The sequence below is a fragment of the Apium graveolens genome, chromosome 3 (genome assembly GCF_009905375.1).
Source record: "Apium graveolens cultivar Ventura chromosome 3, ASM990537v1, whole genome shotgun sequence".
NCBI classification, from domain to species: domain Eukaryota; kingdom Viridiplantae; phylum Streptophyta; class Magnoliopsida; order Apiales; family Apiaceae; genus Apium; species Apium graveolens.
The window spans coordinates 195,778,937-195,789,200 of NC_133649.1; the positions used below are offsets into that span (position 1 = coordinate 195,778,937).

Here is a 10,264-nt window from a genome sequence, read left to right on the forward strand (position 1 = left end):
TCAAGGACAAGCTGGATGAGATCATTCCTTCTCAGGTGGAAATCAAAGAAAAATTATCTAGATTTACTGATCAAATGGTCAAGTTTGATTTATCATCTATAGAAAAGAGCATCAAGAATCTCAAGGAGTCATTTTTAGCTCTTCATGAAGTTGTTCAGCAATAAATCACCAATACTAATGACATCAGGGTCAAACTGGATCAATTTCATCAGGCTAGATATGAGCTATCTGCTCTTTTGATGGAAGGAATTAAGGAAGCTGCGCAAGCCACATTTGGTACTTCCATATCTTCAAGTTCTCAACCACCATTATCTACATCATCAAATCTCCAACTTCAATCTCTGCAACAGCAAGTTTCAACTCTCCAGGCCTCTAATGACTCACTTATAGCTCAGGTTCAGGCTCTCACTTCTCTAGTGCAAAGTCAACAAAATGACATAAGGACCATGGTAGACTCTCACAAACATTTTCAAATTCATTTGAGATCTATCATGGGTGCCTTAAATGTTCCTTTGCCTGCTCTTCCTAAAGTTGTTAGGCATGAAATCCCTACACCTCTTATCATGCCTGCTAACAAGCCTAAGGGGGAGATAGAAGCTAGGATTCAATAGTTTAAGGAACCTAGTAATTCTAAAGAAACTGGAAATTTGACATCAACATCAACTCACATTGGTCAAAGATTTTTACAAGCTCAAATAGCTAAAGATGCTGGCAAAGAAAGACTTCTGAAAGCTGTAGAAGGACCCTGTCAAGACCAGGAGTTCAATGAGCTACTAACAGTCTTAAAGGTATCTATTCACAATAAATATCTTACCTACAAAAGAGCCCTGGCCAACAACATCAATTTTATCAGAGTTGTGATTGTCAAAGTTGATAACTTTCGAGAGAAAAGAATAGTAGCAAATGTGAATGATTGTGGTTTGGACAGGTGTCTACATGTGTCTCCTCAAATCGTCAAATCATGAGAGCTTCTGAGCTGGATGTAATTATTGACAGAGTTAATCCAGTGATTCCAGAGGACACCCAACTTCTAAATGAACTCAAGAAGGCTCAGATAGCTGCTTTTCCTGAAGTTTATCTTCATCTAAGCAAGGGGGTGGCCTAAATCTGTTCACAAACTAAAAAGTGCAAGTTCTTGACAATTCCAAAGAATTGTATAAGAGGAAATGTGAGATTGATAATGACCTTTGAAACTGATCTAAAGTCGAAGAAGAACAAGAAAATTGAAGATGAGGAGTTGATCAGAATCTTGGGAAGATATCTTCAAAATGCTGATACCATGTTGCCAAATTCACAATTCAACTTCAAAGATGACAAGGATGATGATGAGCAGAAGGATGATGAGCAGAAACCTTTTGGCTAAAATCCAAGTCAATCTTTTAAGGAAACTGATAGCAAAGTAGAAGAAAGGAAGCAAGATGAGAAGAAGAGAGATGATGAGAGAAGAAGAAATAAGAAGGGGGATGATTCAGGAATCAAGAAAAATGTCCAGTCAGTTCAAATCTAACTTGCTCAAACCTCTAAACCTATAAGATCAAACATTCAACTATCCTTTACCTCAAAGCCCAAGTTTTGTACAAGCCAACTGCAAACACCCTAATCAAAATACCAATCACATATAGCCAATTCACCTTGAAGAAAAACACAAACATACCCTCATTCAAGCCACCAACCAAAATTCACTTCAAATCTGTTGGAAGAAAACCAAAGAAATTGCAAGTTACTGAAAGGGCTATCTGGAACTGTTTTGATCAATCTAATTTTCTGCCACTAAATTGGTGCATCACAGATGATAAGTACTTTCAATAGTTAGCTGAAGAAATAGTCAAAGTCTGGGTTGTATCCTATACAGAAATCATGATATATTATGATAATGGTACCTTCACACTATTTGGAAGCAACTTAATGGACACACTTTGAACCACAGAATTCAAGAGAATAATTAGCTTAATGAAGGATAAGTATACAACTACAAGAGCTTGGAAGATAATACTGTGTATATGGGTGAGAGAAAGGGATGAAAGAAATGCAAAAGCAAAGGTTGAAAAGGAAGAAAAAGATAGACTGTATGTAGGAGAATTACAAGACTTGAACAAAGATCAAATGAGCTAAAGGCAAAGGGGTTGAGCAGAATTTCTAAGAATGGACATTTTCTGAATATAAAGGTTGGCAGATTTTCAAGATTTAGAACTGGTTACTTGAATGGTTATTCATTGAATGAGTGGCTCAAGCCTGTGGAAGCTCTAAGAGGGACTTAAATCATAGAGGAACTACATGTGCTAGTAAATCTTAAAGACCTTATTAGAAATGAGACAGGCTATAGAGATTTCATGTAATGAATGTACTCATCAAACTCATGTAATCACTCAATGTATAAAAGTTGTACTTGTATTTTTGTCAATTTTTATGTAATCTTTTTATTATTTTATTTTAACTTGGGGTTAGTCTTGTTACCGGGCATAAATTTGTGATAAGCAATCTTCTCACAAATTGGGGGAGATTGTTGTGCAATACATGCTTGTATCATAACAAGACTAAGTCAAATTGACAGTCCTAAGAATTAGTTGTATGATAATCTAAATCTATACTTTGGTACTGTTTACTTGATTATGTAAAAATGTTCTAAGTCAAGATATCTACAAGTCACGGATCAAGTCATATAGAGAAGTCATTCGAGAACTCCAGAATAACTTATCGAGAAGTCCAAATAGCTTATAGCTTTTAGAGAAGTCTCAGAGATATCGACAAGTCAAATTATCATTAGAGATCTCAGAGATATCGACAAGTCAAAATATATATAGAGATATCTGAGATATCAACAAGTCATTTCTGCATTAGAGAACTCATATATATCGACAAGTCAAAATGAATATATGAAGATTGGAGATATCGACAAGTCAATCTTCTCATTAGAGATCTCAGAGATATCGACAAGTCAAAATGCTTATAGAGATCTCAGAGATATCGACAAGTCAATTCTACATGCAGAAATTTGGAGACCTGGACAAGTCAAGTTCACTTATAGAGAATTCAGAGACCTCGACAAGTCAAGTTCACTTATAGAGAAATTAGAGACCTCGACAAGTCAAAAAACTTATAGAGAACTAAGATATCTCGATAAGTCATTATACTTATCGAGATGTTGGTTCTCTGTAACAACAATTGTAGATCTCCACATGAATCTCAAGTACAGAATGCAGACAAGTTAAATATTCAAGATTGTCAATCAATAAACGATCTAATCACTTAGATTGAAAAGTCTACAAAAGCAGCTTGAAGAGTACCAGATCAAAGACCAAGATTATCTGACAAAGGAAAATCACACATCCACAGGATATGCAAGGATTCACTAGGCCAGAAATGGAAAGCTTTAGAGATAACTTAAAGTAGGGTTTAGTACATCTTATTGCATGTTGTGTAAACCTTTATTTACTAATATATAAAGTAAACGCGGGTCCTTTGCTTTTAAATGTATAAAAAAGATCTAGTTTTTCTTGTAAATCTCTCAAGGAAGAAGCTGAGTTCTTTACTTACAAAGAACCCAGGATTTGTAGCAAAACACTAGCTTGATTTTAATACAAAATTAAGTGAGTTTTGAAATATTGTGTGCAGTATTTTATTTCAGTTAACATAATATTACTGCATTTCTAATCTATTTTGTTAACCAAGTAACAAACATTCAAAAAGCCTTAAAAACATCCAAAATACATTCACCCCCCTCTGTGTTGTATTCATTACCTAACAGGTCTCTCCGGGTTCTTTTGGTCCTGGCTCTAGCCAGTAGCTTTTCTTCTTCTAGTTGTATTCTCTTCTAAATTTTGAGCTCGAGCTTTGCCTCATCTTCCCTATGGATCTGCTATCTTTGCCCGGATACTTCTTTGCCTTTGTTTTTTCTTTGAGCTTTCTTTCCTTGGTCTCCAATTTGGTCCAAAACTGAACCATGGGCGAGAACTCCTGGATCTCTCGGAGTTTACCGCCTGTTCTGCTTCTTCTAGGGCACGAACCCGCTTCTCCTGAAAGAGCCTAATGGTTTCTGCCAAATCTTTGTTGGTCATGTTGGCCATGTGTTTGGCACCAATAGGAACATTGGCATACTTGATTTGATTAAATTCAATGTGACTCTGAGCATCAGTGGGTGAGACTATCCTTTTCAGGGTTTGGGTTCCGGGAGGTTGATCTTGAGGGTGGTCCTGGTTGAGGTCCGGGTCCTGATTTAGATCCTGGTCCTGTCTTTGTGTGCTCGCGGAAGGCCTTCCCGCTGGGGCTTTACCTCCTATAACCATTTTTCAATAACTCGAAATACGATAGTACAAACTTACAAGTAACAAGATTCCAAGAAAAATAGGTTCACAAGTAACAACTAACACCAGATTACAAGCTTTAAAAATAGATCTATGGTTGTTTTCAACAAGAATCAATATCAACCAACACAATAATAATCAGGTTGCGGGGTCAATAACAACTAAATCTGGGTTTAAGTTAGCAACTTAGTATGTAAGAGTAAAGTAAACCTGGGTTCATAAATAAGCAAATCTAGCTATAGCTCATACAAACGTGGCTTAAAACAAACAAAATAGAGCTCACACAAATGTGGATTAAAACGTAAAGCACACACAAATGTGGCTTAAACCAAGAACATTCATAGTTATGACTGATCTGGGTTGCTTGGATTCTTATAGATTATATGAAGGACTCTTTTCAGAGCTTGTTGAAGAAGTCGAATCTGGGGGCACTGAGACCCAAGGACGGAGCACCCCTCCTTCTGTGAAACAATACTGGAGGGGGGTTGAGCCCCGCGGTGCCTCCGGTGTGAGAGTAAGAACTCACTTTTTGGATGATGAATGTAGAAATGTCAGGTGGTTGTGTGTGCATATGAGTATGTGTATAAGAAAGGGATTAACCCTTAAAGTCTCTTCCTTGAACTATTTATAGCTCAAGGGTAAGTTTTAGGGGTTGGTACCTTTCAATCATGGTCGTTCGTTGCTGGGAGCGGAGGACACCTAGTTAGAATGGATGTTCTACACGTGTCTAGGTGGGGATTGTTGAGGAATTTTTCAAGAATCCTTTAACAGGTGCCCTGATTATTTTCATGATTGATCATTGATAGTTGTCATTGTCACGTGTCTGGACTCGTGCCTCAGGTGTTGTGTTTTAGTTGACCTTCTGGGATGGGGGACGCGAGGATGTTTGGTTCCGGGACATACATGAACTGGGTCCATTCGACCTGGACCGGACTGGAGATGAACCTAACCGGTCTTGGACTAAGTGGTCCGGACCTGAGTTCAGTGAGCTGGACCTAACCGGTCCTAGATCGAGTGGCCTAGAACCTGGGTTGGCGTATTGGAGCCGAACCTAGGTAAGGATTTTATATCCTATCACCTTGTGTGTGGTTGGTTGGAAGAATTAATAAAAGAGCTATCTTGTTTCCGTTTTGAAAAAAAAAATAAAAAAATATTCACTTCTAACCTGATTCAATTCTAAAAGACGCTCAAATGTGTAGAACGTATCCCCCAGCCCGGGCAAGCTCATTTCATTTGCATTTCTTATCGCGTTCACTCCCGTCTTTTTCAAATTTATTAAAGATTTATTCACACGCCCTACATTTGCTTCTCTTCCTTGGAGATATATTTTTTATGTTATCTTATATGATAGAGTAATAATGTTTTACATACGAGACCAGGACAGAGGACTTGTTCATTTCGTGATTTTTGCGGAATAAAGTTCTTGCTTCTTAGTATACATCCAACAATCAATTGAATTTCATACAAACGATTGTTCATTAACACATTAGTCCTCCTTTAAGCTAACAGAGAATGAAACGAAATTGATATTATTAATATTATGCAAAGAATAGGAAGTTTTTATCACTGAAGGCCATAAACAAGCAGTGCTCCAACTCCAGCAATACCAGCAACAAGGCCAATTATGACACCAATTGGTGGAAGTGCCCCTCCAATAGCTTTGCCAGTTTCAGCATCATATTTCGAGAACCTCTTCTTTGGTGCTCTGCATTGTGGACATAAATAATCCTCCGGCTGCATAACAAGATACATTAATTGTTTTCCCAGCTTTACTTTAGAAAAATACACATAAACAAGTCAGAGAGAAGTGAGTTTGCCTGATCATCGAAAGGCTTTGATAAGGTGTATATGAATCCACAGTCAAGGCATATGTGACTAGCTCGAGCCTATCATTAATTAAGAAAAAAAAAAGTATCATTTATACTTGTGTTTCTAGACAGATAAGCTGAGGTGATGAAAATAGAGGGTAAGATGCGAAAACAGGACTTGCTTTCTGAGCATCTGATAGCTTTCGGCCAAAACGAGGTGGAGCTGGGCGCTTTGGCAGCCTTTTAACATCTACATCAGCGCCCCTGCATCACAAATGACTGTTAACTGAAAGCATAAACTTTGTGAAATCTCAGCAAGGATTTCTCTTTACTCAAATACAGACATAAATGTAAAGTGTGAATCGACAAAGTGGTCATAATTGATGATAATAGAGGCCTTTGAGCTTTAAAGAGAACTTTTATAGCAACTAACCAAGACATAATTTGGTAGTCTTAAGTATCATCAGTAAAGGCAAGCAGGACTGAGTTACATGATATTACAGAGATATACACATGCTAAACAAACTATAAGCTAAGAAAAATTGGAAGTAATAACAAGAAGATAAGTCAATACCAGCTAAATATTTATAACTGAGACATAATTACAGCAAATCAGCAATGCAACACAGTTGCACGAAGTTGAATATCACAAGTTTAATAGCATGAAAGTGAAGGTATAAATGTAATCAAATAGTAGGCTGAATATGATTAAAAGAAGGGAGAGGACCTGCTAATAACAAAGTAGACAGAGTCTGGCTTAGCTTGGATGGCAGTTTTTGTGAATCCTAGCTTGTCAGCAGGCCAAAGCTCATCCCCAAAGAAGCTGCTAGTGTAAACTACCTGGTCCCCGACTTTAAGTCCTGCTTTTGCAGCATTTCCACCTCCCTCTATACCCTAAAACATTCGGACACACATATACACAAATTGTAAAATGTTTCAATGATAAGATGTGTTCATGATATCTATATGGCGGGAATGTAAATTAACAACTGACTGTAACTAGGACGCCACCACCATTCTTTGGCCCCAAAGTAAGGCCCAATGGCTTATCAACTTCAACTTCAATATTTTTAGAAGCAGCAGTCCTTGCTATGATCTCAAGTCCACTTTTTTTTACTGAACTTTTGTTATTTTTAACCAAAGGATTGAAAGAGTTAGAGACACCCCTTCTGGCTTCTTGAAGAGAAAGTCCTTGGAATGTAGTCTTCTGCAAACAATATTTTTTTTCTTAAAAGCGTTAGTCAGCAAATATTTAACGTAAAACAAACAGAAATTGAGTTTCTTTAACAGAAATGCAGGATCGCGCACAACAGATCTCAATCGAGAATAATTGTTCTGCACTCCAAAAAAATTGCAGAACAAGGTATACAAAGAGTGCAGAATAATTGTTCTCAAGTGTTTTCAGGCTTAAATTGTCCATAAAACGCAACTCTTTCTATGCATACGACATGTCAGACATGTATAAAATACCAGGTGAGACGTAGGGGCTAGTTGAAATGGAGTTGAAGAAGTTGTTTTGATGGAGAGATTCCTTGTAAATGCAGCAGAACAAGTAGAAGAACCTCCTGCTCCAATAATAGCAGCAGCTTGTGACATTTTAAAACAATAGAAATATTTAAAGGACAAGACTTGAACAGAAAAGCCGATGATGATGAAGTGAGGATAGCAGAAGCAGAAGCAGAGGCAGAAGCAGAAGCATCACCCAGATTTTAAAGGAAGAAAAATAAAGGATAACTTTTTAGTGGCAGGGAGATGGGGTACTTGCGCTAACCATACGCCCCTTGCTACAATTCTCACTCAATTAGTAATTGGGTGCACTCGAAGCAGACCAACTTTTTTTTAATAAGTTCACAATTTTAATTTGTAAAATAAATTCTTTCATGTCAATCAATCTTAATTATACGTTTGTAAATCATGGAAATAACATTTGACATGTTGATCAAACTGGTTACTAAAAGTTTGTTTTAAATATGTCAGGTCCAGAATTTGCTGAAAATTCACATGGAAAGTTCTCATCAATTTGTATTCATTTTCTGAACTCGGGTATAAAAGTAGCTGACATTTCTAGTTTTTACACATCAACAAAATTAAATTACAATACTACAATGGCTACATACATGAGGAGAAAGACTGTATAACAGTGTTAACAATTAACATCACAAAAGTGTTGGTCAAACTAGACATTGAGATCCCGCGTTCCCTTCTTATTATCATGCCTTCAGTTCTCGATGCTATATAGTATCCCAACAGAAGTAACAAACCATTTATTTTTCCTCAAACTCGACATCAATAATGTCTGATTTAGACTTGGAAGACCCAGGCATGCCTCCGCTTCCTCTTGAAAAGAAATCCCCTTCTGGCTGCCAGACAGTGTTACCACATCCCGAACATTTAACTTTTTGGTTTTTATATCCAACAAACTGCTTCTTACAAGAAGGACAAGACCCCTGCTCAAGTATTTGTATAAAAAACAATCAAAAACTCGATACATAGATGATTAGATACGACAGCCATGAGATGAAGCTTAGCTTTTGTATTAAAAGAGGTAAATTTTAAACTTGACAGAGTTAAAAAAGGATCAATGTTTTAGACAATCTAAAAAACTCATGGCTGCAGTGAGCTAGAGCAATGTAATATTTTCATGGTTTACAGTTTACACGTTTGACAACATAGCATAGGTGTGTATATTTGAAATTACTTTTTAAGAGGATAAAGATTGTAACGAATAAGTCAGTCACTCTAAATACATGCTGATGACCTATGTACTATGAATATGATACAAATACTTGCCGAAGAAATATAGCATTCATGAGGGGCAAATAAATACATATATTGTTCAATACCACAATGGTAACCAACATGAAAAAATTGCATAAAATTGCAAGAAAGACTTAAGCTATAAGCAGGATTACCTTAATGACAAGATTATTAGCAACCGCATTGATAAGAAGAGGAGCAGCAAATGGCAGTACACATGTTGCAAATATTATACTGCGAAACAGCCAACCTGAGAGCGCAAACCACAGGAAGAACACTGTCTACAAAAACCAGCATACTTAAAAAGGGCACCAACTTAGATCGAGGTATACTGCTCTACACGGAGATAGTTAATAACAAAGCAATGCCTGTTGAAACTAGTATAATCGAGAATTATTATTCGTAATTGATTTTAGTTTAAAAATGGAACAACTAATATGAAAAGTAGACTTGAACATAATGTAATAGCAATAACTACAGAGCCTGTATCATGAAATCAGTTGTATTAGCAATTAGGAAATTCGACTAATGAATCAGGTATAGCATATATCTTTAGGGAATCGGGGAATACTCACACCAATACTTTTTCCCAAGGGAGTATCCAAAAATTCACTCAGCTGCTTTCTGTACTGCAAAATATAAGAAAATAAAATAAGACAACTGTTATTGTGACTTGCTATTAAAAATAAAAAAAAAACCTGTAAAAAGGTAAAAAAAAATGGTCATAAAATAAAGAGGGGGTGGATAAGAAGAAGAAACCCTAGGCCAATCGAGAGTAAAATTACGCCAGCGCTGCGTGATAGCGAACTCATTATCAAGCTCTTTAGCACGATAAGAGGCGGATTGAGCGACGGCGGAGAGACGGCGTGAAACGGAGTAACGGCGGTCGATAGATTGAGCAGTCTTTTTAGTTTCGTAAACCAGTTGCTCGAAGCGGTCGTTGGCGTCTCTCCAAAACTCGCCCGAGGTAACTCGTCTTTTAAAGGCGTCAAAATCGCCACGACGAAAGGATTGGATAACAACAAGACCACGCCGATTGGGGCTGTGGGAGTATTGGATTTGGAGGGGTTTTTTACAAGGTAGTAACCATGGCAGATTAGTCGCCATTTTACCAGATAAATTCTGTGTCGTCGACATTTTGTAATTTGCACGCTAATCAATATACTATTAGCGAGGGGTGTATTTATTTTGGATTTTAAAATATTGATAATAATTCATAGATTTTAAAAGATTTTTGTTGATTTTAATTGTTCGTGCATTTAAAAAAATCTTACAGTGTCTTGTTGATTTTGTGAAATTTTAAGAAATCCTTCAAAATCTCATATATTTTAAAAAGATTTCAAAGGATTAAAAATGAACTAGCAAATCCATCAAAATCCACAATGTTTTCAAATAAAA

The 10,264-nt window shown here is 36.8% G+C and overlaps 2 protein-coding genes across 2 annotated transcripts; both read right to left on the reverse strand.

Annotated features, from left to right (window-relative positions):
- Positions 1–5,737: 5,737 nt before the first annotated feature.
- LOC141713017 (uncharacterized) lies at positions 5,738–7,886 on the reverse strand. The gene is made up of 6 exons (XM_074516203.1): positions 7,580–7,886; positions 7,104–7,316; positions 6,837–7,003; positions 6,292–6,373; positions 6,119–6,187; positions 5,738–6,035 (listed from the first exon to the last, which is right to left on the reverse strand). The coding sequence occupies exons 1-6, from the start codon at positions 7,703–7,705 to the stop codon at positions 5,865–5,867; spliced, it is 828 nt and encodes a 275-aa protein (XP_074372304.1). The 5' UTR covers positions 7,706–7,886; the 3' UTR covers positions 5,738–5,864.
- Positions 7,887–8,105: 219 nt separating this feature from the next.
- On the reverse strand, positions 8,106–10,034 carry LOC141713018 (uncharacterized). The gene is made up of 4 exons (XM_074516204.1): positions 9,626–10,034; positions 9,442–9,495; positions 9,022–9,147; positions 8,106–8,556 (listed from the first exon to the last, which is right to left on the reverse strand). The coding sequence occupies exons 1-4, from the start codon at positions 10,001–10,003 to the stop codon at positions 8,374–8,376; spliced, it is 741 nt and encodes a 246-aa protein (XP_074372305.1). The 5' UTR covers positions 10,004–10,034; the 3' UTR covers positions 8,106–8,373.
- Between the last annotated feature and the right edge of the window lie 230 nt (positions 10,035–10,264).

Coding starts and splice junctions, on each gene's coding strand:
- LOC141713017 (XM_074516203.1), bottom strand. CDS start 7,705: ATGTCACAAGCTGCTGCTATTATTGGAGCAGGAGGTTCTTCTACTTGT. Junction 6,188..6,291: donor AGCTATCAGATGCTCAGAAA/GCAAGTCCTGTT, acceptor AATTAATGATAG/GCTCGAGCTAGTCACATATG. Junction 6,036..6,118: donor CAAAGCCTTTCGATGATCAG/GCAAACTCACTT, acceptor CTTGTTATGCAG/CCGGAGGATTATTTATGTCC.
- LOC141713018 (XM_074516204.1), bottom strand. CDS start 10,003: ATGTCGACGACACAGAATTTATCTGGTAAAATGGCGACTAATCTGCCA. Junction 9,496..9,625: donor TTACTCTCGATTGGCCTAGG/GTTTCTTCTTCT, acceptor TATATTTTGCAG/TACAGAAAGCAGCTGAGTGA. Junction 8,557..9,021: donor CTAATAATCTTGTCATTAAG/GTAATCCTGCTT, acceptor ATACTTGAGCAG/GGGTCTTGTCCTTCTTGTAA.